Source organism: Eubalaena glacialis, chromosome 11 (genome assembly GCF_028564815.1).
Source record: "Eubalaena glacialis isolate mEubGla1 chromosome 11, mEubGla1.1.hap2.+ XY, whole genome shotgun sequence".
Taxonomy (NCBI): domain Eukaryota; kingdom Metazoa; phylum Chordata; class Mammalia; order Artiodactyla; family Balaenidae; genus Eubalaena; species Eubalaena glacialis.
In genome coordinates this window covers 107131323-107150630 of record NC_083726.1, presented here as the reverse complement: position 1 = coordinate 107150630, position 19308 = coordinate 107131323, and the positions used below count along the sequence as shown (strand labels likewise).

Genomic DNA, 19308 nt, shown 5'->3' with positions numbered 1-19308 from the left:
CAACTACTGAAGCCTGCGTGCCCAGAGCCCGTGCTCCACAGCAAGAGAAGCTACCGCAATGAGAAGCCCGCGCACCACAACGAAGAGTAGCCCCTGCTTGTTGCAACTGGAGAAAGCCTGCGCCCAGCAACAAAGACCCAACACAGCCAAAAATAAATTAATTAATTAATTTGAAAAAGAAAAGAGAAGAAAAGAAAAGGAATGAAGAAAACCTATGGGACTTATAGGACACCACAAGAGAGACGATGTACGTTATCACTGGAGTCTCAGAAGGAGGAGAGCAGGAGATAGGGTAAAAAGCTTATTTAAAGAAATTATAGCTGAGAACTTTCCAAACCTGGGGAGAGACTTGGACATACAACTTCATGAAGCTAATAGCTCACCCCGAAATCTCAATCCAAAACGTTCTTTTCCAAGACAAATTATAAAATTGTCTAAAATCAGAAACAAAGAGTGAATTTTAAAAGCATCAAGAGAAAAAAAATCTCTCATACATAGAGTTGTCAGCAGATTTCTCAGCAGAGACCTTGCTGGCCAGTAGAGAATGGGATGATATATTTATCTATTCATCAGTTGATGGACAAAATATTCCTTTTAGAATGAAACGTTTATCCTAAGGGAAGCATACAAACCACCATCACATCAGTACAGATTAGGGTATGGAACACAAGATAAATATACTTTGGTGTGGAAGAGAGGGAACAAGAGTCAGAATATGACTTACTCTCCCCACTCCTACTTCTTCTCTCACCCATCCCCAAAGAGGGAATGTCTTGAGAGAGAGCCCCAAGAGGGAATGGGCACATTGCTTAGTAAGGCCTTTCCAGTCCCATCAGCCTGGTGGTTTATGTAAACTTCAACAAGACTATAGTCTTTTAGGAGACTCTTTTGATCTCTCAGGCAGTTTTCAGTTCTATCTTCACATTCCCACAAAATACTGAATTTACATTCATTTGCACTTTTCTCAAGGTACAGTGGGCCCTCCATACCCAAGTGTTCCTACCCTTCGAAATTGGAGGGGCAACTGTAAGGGATTTGAGGATCCATGGATTTTGGTATCTGCTGGAGGTCCTGGAACCAGTCCCCCGTGGATACCCAGGGACTGCGGATACCCAGGGACGACTGTATTGTAATGGTGAGCAGAGGAAAGAGCATGAGATTTGTAACCAGAGAGTCCTAAATCCTAGTTTCACCACTTACCTAACCACGAGGAAGTTACCTGTTTATGGGCGGCAGGGTTGTTGTGAAAATCAAATGAGTGAAAACAGGAGAAATGTCTGTGATATGGTAGAGTGGAAGGGACTTGAAAATCATTTCATCAATTTGACGCTCTCAGGGCATTTGCTGGAAATTTCGTGAAACAAACAATATAAAATGAGTTGCAAAGTTCTGAGAACCCCAGAGCCACCCAACTCCTTGGTGGGAATGCATTGCTAGGTGTAAGTCCTTGACCTGCCAAAGTTGGAAGTTTCTGTACTGCGTTACCTGTAGTACTTCTTTCTTGCCTTTGCTCGTTTCAGAAGGCCTCGTGGATAATTGTCAAGGTGGCCAGAAAGTGACTAGACTTGGGGCATCCACTTTCCTTTGAAGATGCACAAACGCCCTAACACATGAATCAGCATTTTCTACTCATTTCCAGCTCCTTCTTTCACCATCTAGTATTTTTTGTACGGTCTTCCACTGCCAAACTTCCAGCTTTGGGAACTGAAACAGGAGCTTGGCATCCAGGCAGTTGTGGATTCCAATTCTAAATCTATCTAGCACCTCTCTTTCCCCATCTGTAAAACAAGGTTAAATTTTTTGCAATATATTACAAATATCGTATCATTATGTTGTACACCTGAAACGCATACAGTATTATGTCAATTATATGTCAATTAAAAAAACCCAAAAATAAATACCAAAAAAAACACACACAAAAACAAACTCCCCAAAAGCCTATTAATAAAGTTCTAACGATGGGGATAAAGTGCCTAGTGTGTGGATGATACTTAAAGGTGACGCGCAACATTGCAACAGGAAACGGGTAACCCTTTGGGGCGGTTCTGGTTTTGAGGTGATCGGGCCCTTTAAGGCTGCGCCCCCGGAGTCGCCAGCGCGAGTTTCCCCGCCCTCCCTCGGGCGCGGGGCGGTGGCGTGGGGGTGGGCCTTCTAACCCGGAACTGACGGCTGCGCGCTGCCGGCGCCGCCAATCCGCGTCCGAGAAGGAAGGAGCGTGTGGCGCCCGAGCGAGTGAGTGAAAGCGGTGCCGCCCGCCGGCTGCAGGCGCGGCTGGTGCCCGGCGTTTCCCCGCCTCCTTGCCTTGGGTTTCCCTAAATAAGGCAGACGAGCGGTGTGTAGCTCCGCCGCACCTCCTTGCACGTCCTTCCCCGAATAGGGCCTCCCCGTCCCCCGCCGCCCGCGCCCCCGCCTGGGCTGGGCGCGCCATCCCCACAGCGCAGCCTGTGTAGCCTCCGCATCCCGGTCTCCGGCCCCTTCCCTGTCTCCCTGTCGCCCCGCCGCCCGAGCGGTCGCCGCCCGTTCCGCCGTTCCTCCGCTGCCAGCACCATGGGCAGTGAGCAGAGCTCCGAGGCCGAGAGCCGACCCAACGATCTGAACTCCTCAGGTCGGTGCCCTGATCTCCACCCTTCTCCAGCCAGCCCTGTTTGCTTGCGGGGCGGGCTGCCTTCCAGCCTGCTGGGGACTGGGACCGGCGGACAGGAACGCACAGAAAGCCCTCACCATGCTTTTTTCTTAAAAAAGAAAAAAAAAAAAAAATTACCGTCTGCCCTAGCCTTGATTCCCCTGATGGAAGCCGGTACCTGTGATTGCAAGCTAAGCCAGCGTGGGCGCCCGAGCCCATTATTTGTTTTCAGAACAGCTGTTCCTCTCAGCTGCAGCCTACTCTTTGAAGGAGGACCTAATTAATATTTGGCTTTAGTATTCATGACTGACAGTGAGATTTGGGTCGCGCAGTGGATGGGTTATAGGACCTGAAAGAACAAATTTCTTCTTAAAAATGGGTCCTAGAGATTCTTTTCCAGAAGGGATGTGTGGCAGGTGAACAATCGCTGAATGCAGTCCAGAAACTGCATCTTCCCATCGGAAGGTGTCTCGGCTCCCTTTCTAATGTAGAAGTTGGCCAGGAAGGCAAGATCTGGTGTTTTTCCCTATTCTTCCCCCACCCATGTTGTTTAGATTTCTCTCCCGAGTTTGATGTAGGAATGGGAGGATTATTGTTCCTGTAGTATAGTGAGCCCTCAAATAAAACAGCTGATGCTTAATTGAGGATCATTTGCTCCTTTTTTTGTTGTTACCCACCAAACTCTAGGACCACTGGGACTGTCCCAGATAAGCTCTGGAGTTGCTAATCCAAATTGGCTTATATCTGGGTCCTTAAAAGAGCCCTGGTCATGGACTGCTGTGATCTTGGTAGGATATGTAGTTCAGAAATGTAGAAGCTAGCAGGTCTATGGGTATTCCACACTGAAATGTAACCTTCAAGGCTAGTTCAGTCTACCATTCTGGGGGCTAGATTGAGACAGCTTTTAACGGTGAGCAGCATCTACTGCTACATTCATTCTTATTTCTTTGAAAGATCCGGAATGTAGTATCTATTACAACAAATGCAGTAATAATTGTTACCCCTTACCTTCTTGCCTCTGTGTCGGGCCAGAAGCATATTTTGTGAGAAGCATGTCATCTTTTTAATAGGCTTGCTCACCTACTAACCAACAGCATGGGCTGTAACCAGTACTAGAGCATACTAACCAGTACTACCGATTAGCATAGGTTAGAATTTACCTGGTTCCCTGTGCTAAGTGCTTCACATGTGTTCATGTTTAATCCTCACAGTAGCCCCATTTTACAGACAAGTAGTAGAGACTAGCTAGAATCTAGTAAACTCTGTTTTCCTCTGGAATCTGGGGAAGGAGGAATCACTGAATTTGTACTAGGAAAGATTTCTGGCTTGGGATTTGTAAAACATTAGGTAACTTACCGAAAGAGGCGAAGAGAGACTTCTTGAAGAACAATGAAAGTAGCTGAGATTGTAAAAGAGTGAATGCCAAGCCTTAAGAGACGTTAGCCTCCAGGAGGCAGGGCAGTTCTATGGCATACCTGGATCAACCTTTGAGACATGATTATGATGGGCCTGCAAATACTACCTTCTAGAGTGTAAAACAATAAAGATTCACTGTTGCCCCAACCAGAAGATGTTTGGGAGCAGAGGATGTCTTGGTCTGGGGAGTCCTTGATAGTTTGAATCACTTCCCTCTAAATGGATTACATTCTCCTAGGTACCTGAAATTGACCTGCCTCTTTAGCAGTCCTTCAAGTTTCTTTATTTTGCCTCAGCCTACAGTGGACCTGCCGGTTCTTTCTGCCCTGTGACTCTAAGGGTGAGGGGGCTGGTGCCATCATCTAGAGTTAAGAACCAGGATTTTTTTCCTGTGACTAGGATCTATTCATCATGCTGGGCTTGCTGTGATAGGGTGGCTACACAGCTTTGCAACCCCAGCGTCACTGGGATGGGCCATGTACACCAACAATCCATTTACCTCCAATTTCCTTCTTAACTTTGTTTCTAGCACTGGTGACTTTGGGCAAGTCACAGCTAAATTTTGTATGCTTATTTCCTCATTGGGAAATAGGGACAAATGTCAGGAGGATCAAAGAAGTAAAAATTAAAAACAATCTGGTTATTATTTTGTGTTTTGAATAATAAACTTTTAATTACAAAAGCAGTCTCATAGATGTTGTATGGTCCTATAAAGTTTGAAGGTGTTTTTGGAATACCATGGGAAATAGAGGTAATTCATCTCTGTAATTCATCTCCCCTACCCAGCCCCCACTGCAGGATAACTGCGGTGAACATCTTTTGTGTAAAAAATATCCTTTTTAATGACTACAGTGAAAACAGCTTTGGTGAGACGGAGGTCGCTAAATAACATGCAATTCCTGAGTGGTGTAACTTTATTTTCAGTGGCCCCTTCTCCAGCTAAGCATAGAGCCAAGATGGATGATATTGTGGTTGTAGCTCAGGGCTCCCAGGCCTCACGGAATGTCAGCAATGATCCCGATGTCATCAAGTTGCAAGAGATTCCAACCTTCCAGCCACTTTTGAAAGGTAAGGGCTTGCATTTCTTAAAAAAAAATTTATTGAAGTATAGTTGATTTACAATATTGTGTTAGTTTCAGGTGTACAGCAAAGTGATTCGGTTTTTTATATATATATGTGTGTGTATACACACACACACACACATATATTCTTTTTCAGATTCTTTTCCATTAGAGGTTATTACAAGACATTGACTGTAGTAGCATCCCACTGACATCTATAGGCAGATCTTCCAGACGGAAAATCATTAAGGCAACAGAGATCCTAAATGACACAATAGAACAGTTGGACTTAATTGATACATACAGGACACTACATCTAAAAAAACAGAATACACATTCTTTTCAAGTGCACACAGAACATTCTCTAGGATAGGCCACATACTAGGACCCAAGGCAAGCCTCAATACATTTACGAGGATAGAAATTATTTCCAGAGATTGCATTTTATCTTATCTGGACTTGCTGGAAAGGTGTGCATAACCCCACCATTCTCCCCTGATATCTCTGTGCCTTATGCATCTTCTTTAGGTCTTTGCTTAAATGGCATTTTCTTGGTGAAGCCTTCCTTGACTGCTGTATTTAGAATTGCAGTCCTTTTCCCTGCCTGTTTTTCTCTGGAGTACATAATCACCCTTGACTTACTGCATAGTTTACTTATTTGTTTACTGTCTGTATTTCCCTGCTGGAATGTAAAGCTCCATGATGGTAGGAACTTTCCATGTTTTGTTCACTGTTGAATCCTCAGCACTTGGAATAGAGCCTGGTGTAAAGCAGGGACTGAGTAAATGAATGAATGAATGATGATGAAGTTGGCTTACCTGTCTTATTTCCACAAAAAGATTTTCATTCTTATTTTTGATCTGGACTATGGTTTGACTAGTTCAGCTCCATAGAGAAAATCTCCATGATCACTGATACACTTATAATTAATCCTGGCAACTGTTTTGTTTGACAGAGAGTTCGTGTCTGAAAGGAGAGAATGTGTACAAACCGTCATCCCTCTTAATATATGATTAGCATATATTGAGGTAGTTACCTTTTAATATGAATTTTATTATTCATTTGATAATTTTATTTTATACTTTTATTAACTTGTTATTAATACATGCATTAATTTATTTTATTATTTTCATATCTTTTTTAAGTAGTGGCAATGATTTTCTATTAACTGAATGGGGTTTCTGCTGTAAGAATCACTCTGTCTCCCTCTCACCACAAAAGATTAGGAAATGTAAATGATTTAGTTGACCTACCCTGGTTTACTTAACCTGGTACAATATAATATGAAACATCTTACATTTATAGAGCTATTTGTATTAAAAGGTTCCCTCCCCTACACACACATGTACAGTATCCCTTTAGTTCTTACATCATTAAATATGTTTGAATGATTTGTGCCAGATTAGACAGCTGGCAGCTAGAGGTTGAACTTGAACCTTTATCACTGATGTCAAATCCTGTACTAGTTAAACTATTCCACACTGTACTTAAAAAACAAAAATAAAACCAAATGGTGCTTTATAGATGATCCATATACTTCTCATTCTTCCCAGTACTTCATCTGCTTTACAGATGAGGAAATACAAGCTTTCAATCTTCCCCCGGAGGCCTCAGTGCTAGACACTGGTAAACTCTTCTGATTCTTATGCAAAACAACACATTACATCCCGTTACCCATCTTCTCATTAGTTTCTGTTATTTTGAGGAATAATGTGATTCTCCAAAGAAGCCAACATTAGTGAAATTTCCATTTTCATATATCCTTGTGCAACCAGATTTAAAACACACACCTTTATCTTTAGAAACGTAGGGGCGGACACTTGTGTTCTGTCCTCCATCCCTTCTGGAGTTGCATGTATTGCTCACAGTCACAATGTTCGTGCCTCCACTTCCTGTTAACTATGTCCTCTCTCCTCCCAAAGTCGTCTAGTCCTGGGTGAGGCCTGTGAGATCTAGTTTTGTCCCCACTTCTGGGAAATGCTAAAAACAAACAAAAACTAAAAACTAAAAAAAACAACCCCAGAACTTTGAGATGTATTTAATAATTTTCTGGAATTAGTGTTTCTTCTTTAAGCATTTGAAATAATTCATATTTTATGATAAGTTGACTAGTAGGGGAAACATCTGGGAGAAGGTTTGGTGTTAAGGGAAGCTCACCTCAGATTTAAAATCATCACTGGGAACCCCAAGAGTGAATTATTAGTGTGGTGCAGTTAATGTGACACAGCTGGACTTGCTTGCATTGCTACCTGGATTTTATTTATTTTTTTTTTATTGAAGCATATTTGATTTACAATATTGTGTAGTTTCAGGTGTACAGCATAGTGATTCAGTATTTTGCAGATTATATTCCATTGTAGGTTATTCCGACATAATGGGTTTAATTCCCTGTGCTATGCAGCATATTCTTGTTGCTTATCTATTTTATTGATATATTTAGTAGTTTGTATCTGTTACTCCCATACCTCTGATTTGTTCCTACCCCTTTTCTCTCCCCTTTGGTAACCTCAGATTTGTTTTCTATATCTGTGACTCTGTTTCTCTTTTGCATATACCTTCATTTGTATTATTTTTTAGATTCTGCATATACATGATATCATATAGTATTTGTCTTTTTCTCTGTCTGACTTATATCACTAAGCATAATATTCTCCAGGTCCATCCACATTGCTGCAGATGGCAGTATTTCATTCTTTTCTAAGTCTGAGTAATATTCCATTGTATATATATTACCACGTCTTAATCCAGTAATCTGTTGATGGGCACTTGGGTTGCATCCATATCTTGGCTATTGTAAATAGTGCTACTGTGAACATTGGGGTACATGTATCCTTTCGAATTAGTGTTTTTGTTTTTTCTGGATGTATGCACAGGAGTGGAATTGCTGGATCATATGGTAGTACTATTTTTAGTTTTTGAAGGAACCTCCATACTGTTTTTCACAATGGCTGCACCAATTTATACTCCCACCAACAGTTTACAAGGGTTCTACTACCTGGATTTTAATTGTGACTTGGCTACCAACTGGCTGTGTTGCCTTGACTTTGTTTTTCACCTCTTTGAACCTTGGTTGTTGAGTATGTTGAGAGTAGGTGCAGGAGAGAGGAAAACTCGCGAGAAGCAGCATGTAGTTAAGAGGAGTCCTAGGATTTGGCTAAGGAGGGTAGAGAAATCACCTGAGGAGAGTGATGTGAAAATAGAAATGGTAACAAGGGGCAGTGGCCAGACTGCAGGGAACAAAATAAGCCAGTGAGCATTTAAGTTGATGCTCGCGTTTCACTTGTGAAGAAGAAACATCTTGGACAGTGGTTAGAAAAGGTAGGCAAAGGGGACAACTGGGTGGAAGTGATAAGTATAATCATGATAGTAATAGTAGCTAGTCCTCACCTCCCGTGCTCTGCATACCTATTATTCTTTCCATTTTCTACATTAAAACATTGAGGCTCAGAGAGCTTCAATTCATTGCCTAGAGTCCCATGGCTATAAGTGATAGCCCATCTCAAGATGACATCAGGACATCGAGTTTTAACTATTTTGTACATAGAATAAGACTCAGTTTCAGACTCATAGATACAGAGAACAAACTGGTGGTTGCCAGAGGAGAGAGGAGTTGCAGATGAGGGAAATAGGCGAGGGAGATTAAGAGGTATAAACTTCCAGTTTTAAAATAGATAAGTCATAGGGATGTAAGGTACAGCATCAGGAATATAATCGGTAATATTGTAATAAGTTTCTATGGTGACAGCTAGTAACTAGATTTATCATGGTGATCTTTTCGTGATGTATAAAAATATCGAATCACTATGTTGTACAACTGAAACGAATATAGTGTTGTAAGTCAATTATACTTTGATTTAAAAAAGAAAGACTCAGTTTCCAATTCCAGCGAAGCCCATGGTAAAAATCATGAGGCTGTAATGGGAAATAGGGTGATGGGCATGAGCTGGTTTGGATTTTCAGGTGCCGTGTTTGTTACAGAGCCTCCTGCTTTGACATTGTTCTGCCTGGTAATGTAAAGCCCTGCATCTGCTTGCTGGCCTGGGCAGGGATCACTCATCTCTGTTGCCTTTATACTCTAATCTCTTTCCCCCTTTACTGCTTTCAGAATGAGGCTGTTTCTCAAAGTAGTAGAAGGGCCACACAGTGAGGGCTACCCCCCAGGTTTGATTTCAGAAAGCTTTTATTCCAGTTAATGACAGTGTATTCTTTCAAAACAATACATTCAAGTACTACACAGAGTTCACAATTGTTCCATAATGTCATATGATGTAATGCTAATGCTGGTGGGTGATCTGCAGAGGCAGTGGCTGGGCGAGTTTGGGGCTATTCCTATGACTGAGGTAATGTGTGCATTTTTAATAAGCAAGCAGATTCTTTCTTTGGTCTTAACCCTTTTGGGTAACTATCCCAGGGTATAATTTATGCTCCATACGCATGCCAAATAACATTACATTAGTAAAGTTCCTCTTTTATTTTAAGCCAAAAGAATTTCTTTTTTTCATAGCAGTCTCTGAAGTACCAACTTACTTTGAAATGTAACACACTTAAGAGAAAATGAGAAATTAAAAAATTAGAAGGTAGCAATAAATGGCCACGACAGAGCACAAAAGCAAAATGTAGATTTGATGCAAATTAGATTCCCAGAGGTTAAACAAACCCTATGGATTTCTTACTTAAAATTCAACCATTCATATTTTTTAATTAATCCCACTATCTTATGTCATTCTATAGAAATGAAATACAGGTGAAATGCAATATTGATGTTTTATATATAAAAGTTATAAAATAATTATTCTGTTCACTCCTGGCGATGAATATATGTGCATGCGTGAGAGGACATGGTGGTACGTACATATATGACTTTCTTTGCAACTGACTGATCATTTTTGTTACTGACTCTGGATACAACAAGATATAAGATTGTCAGACTTCCCTGGTGGCGCAGTGGTTAAGAATCCTCCTGCCAATGCAGGCGACACAGGTTCAAGCCCTGGTCCGGGAAGATCCCACATGGTGAGGAGCAACTAAGCCCATGCGCCACAACTACTGAGCCTGCGCTCTAGAGCCCATGAGCCACAGCTACTGACCCCGCGTGCCACAACTACTGAAGCCCACACGCCTAGAGCCTGTGCTCCGCAACACGAGAAGCCACCGCAATGAGAAGCCCGCGCACTGCAATGAAGAGTAGCCCTGGCTCGCTGCAACTAGAAAAAGCCCGCATGCAGCAACGAAGACCCAACGCAGCCAAAAATAAATAAATAAATAAAATAATTAAAAAAAAAAAAAAGATTGTCTTGCTGCCTAAGGAGGGGACTGTCTTTGTTACCAACAAGGGAGATCAAACATATACAGTGTAAAAGCCTCAGTGACACTAAGCAGCTCTGTTGGGAGTTCTGTGCTTGGTTGTTAAGAACGTGATGCATATGTCCAAGTATATTCTTTTATTTACTTGTAGTTTGCTGTTGACAGTTCTGACAGTGCCCAGAGGTAACGTTTGTGCAGATGCCAGTGGGACGGGTGCAGAGACAGGCAAGCCAGTCCCCATGCACCGCCTCCACCAGGAGCCCCTCCTCTCTGCTGGGTCACAGCCACTGCTGCCCTGGCTGCTGCTTCTGCAGATCTGTATCCAGGTCCTGACTGGGTTTTACTCTCAGAGTCCCAAGAATCCTGGACTGCCCCACACGTGCTAGTTATTGCCACGTATATTTTCTTTGCTTATAGACCAGCTCCATTGTTCCATAGGACTTCATTTAGAGACACAGGTCCTAAGATAAAATTATTAAGAATTTCAGAAGGCAGCACAAGAGCGTTGAACCAAATGTGGGGGACCCCTTTTGAGAACGGGACCCTGTGGGACTGCACAGTTGCACGGCTGTGAAGCAGTTGTAATCCCACAGGTAGTTCAGGTTTAGGTGCTGTTTGATCCAGAGGTTTATAATGTCAGGGTCTCATTTTACTTTTCTGTAATTTTCTCTGTCTTCTCACTCTGTCGTCCTTCATGTATTGGTTCCATCCATTGACTAGTTTTCTACATGAAAGCAAAATGGCTACAGGAGTTCCAGGTCTTTTATCCATATAATGCACACTCTATAGCAAAAGAGATTCTCATTAGTTAGTCAGGCGTGGGTCACATGGTCATATGCCTAGGTGACAGGCTACCTGATTGGCTTAGTCTAGCTCACATGCTTCACCACTAAAGTATAGTAAGGTTTTCTGGAACCATATGGCTCCTAGCATGGAAACTGAGGACTATTAGGCAGGAATTGCTACTGTGGGAGAAATCACAAATGTCCACTACAGACTGTTTCTTGAATTAATGAGTGACTGACAGATTGGAGTACTTCATCCTGGGAAAGGATTTGTAAATATGCCTCTTGCTTCCAAAATCTTAACTGAAATTGTAACTAATATTGTATAAACTGATGTCTAGATAATTATAATATGGCAATTGTTAAAAGAACTGTGATAAGAAAAAATCCTATTGCCTATTTAGAGATATTGAAAAGGAAGCACTCAGTACCAAAAATGTTATCAGTGTTTTTCCAGCACTGCTGGAGGAAGATGCCTCAAGGCTTCCAATGACCAATACTGATTATATTCTAGGTATATGTGTCTCTGAAGATATAAAGGATAAAACACCAACGTCATGGGACTACCTTTCAAGCAATAGCAAAACTTCTTATTCTGTGATTAACGGGCAGCTTCTATTATATACAGTAATTTGGTTTTTGTGATGAACCTACACACCAGGAGGAAATGTTGTATACAAATGTATAGTAGCTATTAGTAAATCAGCAATTTAGCTTAAAAAAAACCATGATGCATGTGAAGGAGATTTTGACAATTAAAAAGAGCCTGGGGCTTTCCTTGGTGGAGCAAAATCTCACAAAACGGCAGTGAAGGCTCTCAAATCACATGGAACGTTGAGAATTAGCGCTGGAGGTTGAAGCAGGGAAAGAATGAATCAATGGAAAAGGTTGATGTGAAGAACATGAGGGAGCTGGATTTCAAATGACCAGTTTATTCACATCTTTCTCGCCAACCCACTTATCAGCCAGACAAATAATATAAACGAAGAAGGTCCTGGCATTTATCAGACATCTGCCTGTGCCAGCTGTTGGGCCTTACCTCTGCATTGGAAAGTGGAGTGACAAAGGAGGGGATGAGGAGGTAGGTCTTAATCAGAGCCACAGTCTTCTCTGAACCGCTGAGCCGTGACCTCCAGACCCAGGGTTGATCCTCAGAGTGTATTTTCCCCCAGATACCATCTTTGAAAAGTTGATAATTCATTCCCGATTACCTTGTAGGTTTATTTGTATGTGTAATAGCACTTCAGTTAACCTTTTAAACGTGGCCATTAACTGGCGAAGTGTGAGTCTTACTCAGAAGAGTGGGATGCACTAGGAGAATGGTCACTCGAAACCAATGGAGAACGTTTGCGAGAGCAGCCTCACTTTGTTCCGCAGTCCAGCAAATCTCTGTGCCTGCATCAGTTCTTGTTTCTTTCCAAGAAATCTCAGAGGAGGTGTGTCTGTGTCTTTTAGTAAAGAATCATATATCTTCTAAAGAAATTAAGGGAAGAAAAAACCATATGTAGAATGTTTACACCCATGTTGATCATTTCTGGAATTCTTAATCCCTTCCTATGGATTCACGTTTCCATTTGATGTCATTTATTCTTAGTCTGAAGAACTTCTTGTAGCATTTCTCATAGTGCAGGTCAGCCGGAAACAAATTCTTTGTTTTTATTTATATAAAAAAGTCAGTTTTGCCCAGTTTTGTTATAAAGTTTTTTCTTTTTCTTTTGGTAACTACTATATTTTTGAGGATATACTGTGAGACTTTATGTAATCTTGTTTTTCAACATACTTTCTTTCACCAGTCATAATATCCATTGATATTTCTTGCTTGAATTAATTATACAGTGATGGTTGCCAAACAGTGATTTTTCTAACTTTATCATTCCTTCTACATTTATTAGTTTGCATTTTACTGTAAGGAAGACCTTTCTCTTATCCCCAGTTTTTATTCATTTATTTGTTTAAGTCAGTGTGGAACAGTGACTTCCTATTTTATTCAATGAGTTGTGATCTGTTAAAGTCATTACATTTGGCCTTCCGTATCGGTGGGTTCTGCATCCACAGATTCACCCAAGGGCGTATTGAAAATAGGAAAAATATTCCAGAAAGTTCCAAAAAACAAAACGTGAATTTGCTGAGTACCAGCAACTATTTACATAGCATTTACATCAATTTATACAGTATTTGCATTGTATTAGATATTATAAGTAATCTAGAGATGATTTAAAGTATACGGGAGGATGTGCGTAGGTTATATGCAAATACATTTTATATAAAGGACTTGAGCATCCAGGGACTTTGGTATCCACGGGGGTCCTGGAATCATTCCCCTCATGGACACCAAGGAGCGACTATTTATTTTTAACTGCAAAATGCTCCAAATTTGGCTAGTTGGAATACCATCAGTTTAGCTTCCTGTGTCCTTTTGACGTATTCTCATTATCCTTTGAACATACTTTTATTTTATGGCACGATATAATGTTCCAGACTTACCTTGCTCTTCCTGGGCCTCAGCCCTAGAATCAAGCATTTCTCCAGGAGCCCTGCTTCTTTTAGTGGAGGGTGGTGTTTAGAAACCACTCCCAGACCCTCTTGGTGTGTTTAGCAAGGAAATATATATATGTGTATATTTATATATACAAACACACATTTACACCTGTATTTTTATATTTAACCTATATATATTGAAAAGGATGAGTTCACACTAATGTGCACCATATGTCCTTTGATCTATAGGGTTATAGTTATTATCAAATACTTTGGCCATTATTTCTTCCAGTATTTTTCTGCCCCCTCCCTTCCCAATTTCTATGTTTGACCACCTGGTGTTTTCTCACAGGTCATTGATGCACCTTTTGGATATTTTTTTCCTTTCTGTCTTTTTCCTTTCTGTCCTACTTTGGGTAATTTTTAATGCTGTGTTTCCAGGTTGAGTGGTCTTTTTTTTCTGTCATGTCTATGCTGCCATTAATCCCATCCAATGCATTTTTTTTAAACTTTTTATTTTAGATTGGAGTATAGTTGATTAACAATGTTGTGATAGTCTCAGGTGTACAGCAAAGTGATTCAGTTATACATATACATGTATCTATTGTTTTTCAAATTCTTTTCCCATTTAGGTTGTTACATAATATTGAGCAGAGTTCCCTGTGTTACACGGTAGGTCCTTGTTGGTTATCCGTTTAAAGTATAGCAGTGTGTACATGTCAATCCAAAACTCTCTAGCTATCTCTTCCCCCCACCCTTGTATTTTTAATTTCAAATAACTGTGTTTTTCAGCTTTAGATATCCCTTCCCCTCTTTTAAAAAAAAAAAGTCATTTCTTTGCTTTATCATGCTTATGTTCTCCTCTACTTTTTGAACATATAGAGTATATTTATAATAACTTTTAACTCTTGTCTGCTACTCCATCATTTCTGGATCTGTTTTTTTTAATTGAATGAGCTTTCTCAAGTCACATTTTCCTGCTTTTTTCAAGCCTGGAAGATTTTTACTGTATGCCAAACATTGTATATTTTATGTTTTTGGGTGCTGGATTTTGTTTGATTCCTTTAAAGGAGATTGGACTTGGTTCTGGCATAAGGTTAAGTTACTTGTAATCAGTTCTAGGCTTGCTTTTGAGTTTGGTTAGGGCTCATCCAGAGCAGCCTTAAGTCTGGTTTAATTAAACCTCCCTACTAAGGCAATACCCTTCTGAGGACGCTACCCCTTGCCCCATATATTATGAGGTCTTTCCACTCTGGCTGGTGGGAACATGAACTGCTCTTAGCCCTATGTGAGTTTCAGAAATTGTTTGGCTTACTGCTTTCCTGGTTCTTTCTCCAGCCTTGTGGAATTTCGGCTCATAAATTCACAAGTTAGCGTGCAGGGGTTCAAGAGTGCCCTGTGTGATTTCCAGAGTGTGCTTGTGGAACGCCCTTCCCTCCCATCCTCTTTCGTGTAAGTTCTAGACACCTTAGTCTCTGCAAACGCCACTCTCTCTTCAACTCTGAGGCCACTGGGCCTCCCTGGTCTGCATCCTGAGACCTGCCTTTCAGCTGTAAGCTGGGGAAGTGATAGAACTCACTTGTTTTCCTTCTTGTGGGGCCTAAAGTCCTGCACTGCCTGTTATACAATATCTGAAAAGAGTGTTTCATATATTTTGTCTGGTCTTCTAGCTGTTTATGACTGTCAGGCGTAACAGCAGATAATCTTTCATGGGCAGAAGTGGAAATCCTCCCCCAAAGATGCTTTTTAATCCATATTCTTCTCTCAGTTACCACTTCTTCATTTTACTTTTGTGCCTCATGCCCACAGCTTTTGATAACTACATTGGGCATTCATTTCTGCAAAATATTGGTAAATTCCTGCCCAGGTCCTGGTGGTGCTCCAGATAGCAGAGATACAAAGAATATAAGACACCGTTTCTGCCCTTTGGGAGCTTATAGTTTTGTGAGTGATTTAGACAGGTAAATAACTCGTAGTGATATAGTATGTGTAATGCTGGCCAGATGCCCAAAAGACTAGGTAGGCATGGAGGATGGAATCATTAATTTGACCTGGGAATTTGAGGTAGGCTTCACAGTGGAAGAAATATTTGAGCTGGGCTTTCAAGGATGAATGGAAGGTAGCCACATCGAGAAGACAGGGTCGGGGGGGGTGTCCATAGTTTAAAATCTTCCATATAAATAAAAAGATAAAAGTTGCCAAGAGAATTCTTGACCAGAATTACATCTGGGATGTACTGCTTTAATTTTCTGTTCTTAGTCAATGTATGCAGGTTACCCAAATGTATGCAGGTTAAATTCTGATTTTAGTTTCAAGCCATATTAAATATCAACTTACTGGAATAATTATCAGATAGTTTATATACTGATTATTCATTCTTTTCTGTTTCTCTAAACTTTCAATTTGTGTTATATTATGACTTTAAATAAAATATACATGGTTTTCTTTAGCTAGAACCCAAGGATATATCTTTCTAAACAATATCATTTCCTGCATGAGCTAGCCTTTTACCCCTGGAATATAACAGTAAAGATGGATGTACAGTATATATTTCCTTTTAAGGTTCTGGTTTGTCAGCAGTTTCTGCTTAGTGATAGCCTAGAAACAGCCTAAGGCTGAATAGTATAAAATTTTGTTAGTCATTTTCAATTTTTCTACTTTTCCAAAATTCGCATACAAAAATTCTTCTATTTTAAAACACACTAGCGACCCACCACCAGTCCCTCCCATCAGGAAACTTGCACAAGCCTCTTAGATAGCCTCATCCACCAGAGGGAAGACAGCAGAAGCAAGAAGAACTACAGTCCTGTAGCCTGTAGAACAAAAACCACACTCACAGAAAGATAGACAAGATGAAAAGGCAGAGGGCTATGTACCAGATGAAGGAACAAGATAAAACCCCAGAAAAACAACTAAATGAAGTGGAGATAGGCAACCTTCCAGAAAAAGAATTCAGAATAATAGTGAAGATGATCCAGGACCTCGGAAAAAGAATGGAGGCAAAGATCGAGAAGATGCAAGAAATGTTTAACAAAGACCTAGAAGAATTAAAGAACAAACAAACAGAGATGGACAATACAATAACTGAAATGAAAACTACACTAGAAGGAATCAATAGCAGAATAATTGAGGCAGAAGAACGGATAAGTGACCTGGAAGACAGAATGGTGGAATTCACTGCTGCAGAACGGAATAAAGAAAAAAGAATGAAAAGAAATGAAGACAGCCTAAGAGACCTCTGGGACAACATTAAACACAACAACATTCGCATTATACGGGTCCCAGAAGAAGAAGAGAGAGAGAAAGGACCCGAGAAAATATTTGAAGAGATTATAGTCGAAAACTTCCCTAACATGGGAAAGGAAATAGCCACCCAAGTCCAGGAAGCGCAGAGAGTCCCATACAGGTTAAACCTAAGGAGAAACACACCAAGACACATAGTAATCAAATTGGCAAAAATTAGGGCTTCCCTGGTGGCACAGTGGTTGAGAATCTGCCTGCCAATGCAGGGGACACGGGTTCGAGCCCTGGTCTGGGAAGATCCCACATGCCACGGAGCAACTAGGCCCGTGAGCCACAACTACTGAGCCTGCGCGTCTGGAGCCTGTGCTCCACAACAAGAGAGGCCGCGATAGTGAGAGGCCCGCTCACCGCGATGAAGAGTGGCACCCGCTCGCTGCAACTAGAGAAAGCCCTCACACAGAAACAAAGACCCAACACAGCCAAAAATAAATAAATAAATATTTAAAAAATTGGCAAAAATTAAAGACAAAGAAAAATTATTGAAAGCAGCAAGGGAAAAATGACAACATACAAGGGAACTCCCATAAGGTTAACAGCTGATTTCTCAGCAGAAACTCTACAAACCAGAAGGGAGTGGCATGATATACTTAAAGTGATGAAAGGGAAGAACCTACAATCAAGATTACTCTACCCAGTAAGGATCTCATTCAGATTTGATGGAGAAATCAAAAGCTTTACAGACAAGCAAAAGCTAAGAGAATTCAACACCACCAAACCAGCTCTACAACGAATGCTAAAGGAACTTCTCTAAGTGGGAAACACGAGAGAAGAAAATGACCTACAAAAACAAACCCAAGGGCTTCCCTGGTGGCGCAGTGGTTGAGAATCTGCCTGCTAATGCAGGCGACACGGGTTCGAGCCCTGGTCTGGGAAGATCCCACATGCCACGGAGCAACTAGGCCCGTGAGCCACAATTACTGAGCCTGCGCGTCTGGAGCCTGTGCTCCGCAACAAGAGAGGCCGCGATAATGAGAGGCCCGCGCACCGCGATGAAGAGTGACCCCCCACTTGCTGCAACTAGAGAAAGCCCTCGCACAGAAACGACCCAACACAGCCATAAATAAATAAATAAATAAATAAAAATTAAACTTCAAAAAAAAAAAAAAACAAACAAGCCTTCAAAAAAAAAAAACAAACCCAAAACAATTAAGAAAATGGTCATAGGAACATACATATCAATAATTACCTTAAACGTGAATGGATTAAATGCTCCAACCAAAAGACACAGGCTTGCTGAATGGATACAAAAACAAGACCCATATATATGCTGTCTACAAGAGACCCACTTCAGATCTAGGGACACATTCAGACTGAAAGTGAGGGGATGGAAAAAGATATTTCATGCAAATGGAAATCAAAAGAAAGCTGGAGTAGCAATACTCATATCAGATAAAATAGACTTTAAAATAAAGAATGTTACAAGAGACAAAGAAGGACACTACATAATGATCAAGGGATCAATCTAAGAAGATATAGCAATTATAAATATATATGCACCCAACATAGGAGCACCTCAGTACATAAGGCAACTGCTAACAGCTCTAAAAGAGGAAATCGACAGTAACACAATAATAGTGGGGGACTTTAACACCTCACACCAATGGACAGATCATCCAAAATGAAAATAAGTAAGGAAACACAAGCTTTAAATGACACAATAGACCAGATAGATTTAATTGATATTTATAGGACATTCCATCCAAAAACAGCAGATTACACTTTCTTCTCAAGTGCGCACGGAACATTCTCCAGGATAGACCACATCTTGGGTCACAAATCAAGCCACAGTAAATTTAAGAAAATTGAAGTCATATCAAGCATCTTTTCTGACTACAACGCTATGAGATTAGAAATGAATTACAAGGAAAAAAACGTAAAAAACACAAACACATGGAGGCTAAACAACACGTTACTAAATAACCAAGATATCACTGAAGAAATCAAAGAGGAAATCAAAAAATACCTGGAGACAAATTACAACAAAACACGATGATCCAAAACCTATGGGATACAACAAAAGTAGTTCTAAGAGGGAAGTTTATAGCTATACAAGTCTACCTCAAGAAACAAGAAAAATCTCAAACAATCTAACTTTACACCTAAAGGAACTAGAGAAAGAAGAACAAACAAAACCCAAAGTTAGCAGAAGGAAAGAAATCATAAAGATCAGAGCAGAAATAAATGAAATAGAAACAAAGAAAACAGTAGCAAAGATCAATAAAACTAAAAGCTGGTTCCTTGAGAAGATAAACAAAATTACTAAACCATTAGCCAGACTCATCAAGAAAAAGGGGGAGAGGACTCAAATCAATAAAATTAGAAATGAAAAAGGAGAAGT

At 40.6% G+C, this 19308-nt stretch overlaps 1 protein-coding gene across 2 annotated transcripts in view; it reads left to right on the top strand.

Annotated features, from left to right (window-relative positions):
- The first annotated feature begins 2190 nt into the window (after positions 1-2190).
- The window catches only part of BORCS5 (BLOC-1 related complex subunit 5), a 97402-nt gene continuing 80284 nt past the window's right edge, over positions 2191-19308 (top strand). The window contains exons 1-2 of one of the 2 annotated variants that reach the window (XM_061205209.1): positions 2191-2232; positions 4964-5107. In XM_061205209.1, coding sequence (XP_061061192.1) covers position 2232; positions 4964-5107 — 145 coding nt within the window. In that variant the 5' untranslated portion in view covers positions 2191-2231. The other variant, XM_061205208.1, reaches the window with a different exon arrangement.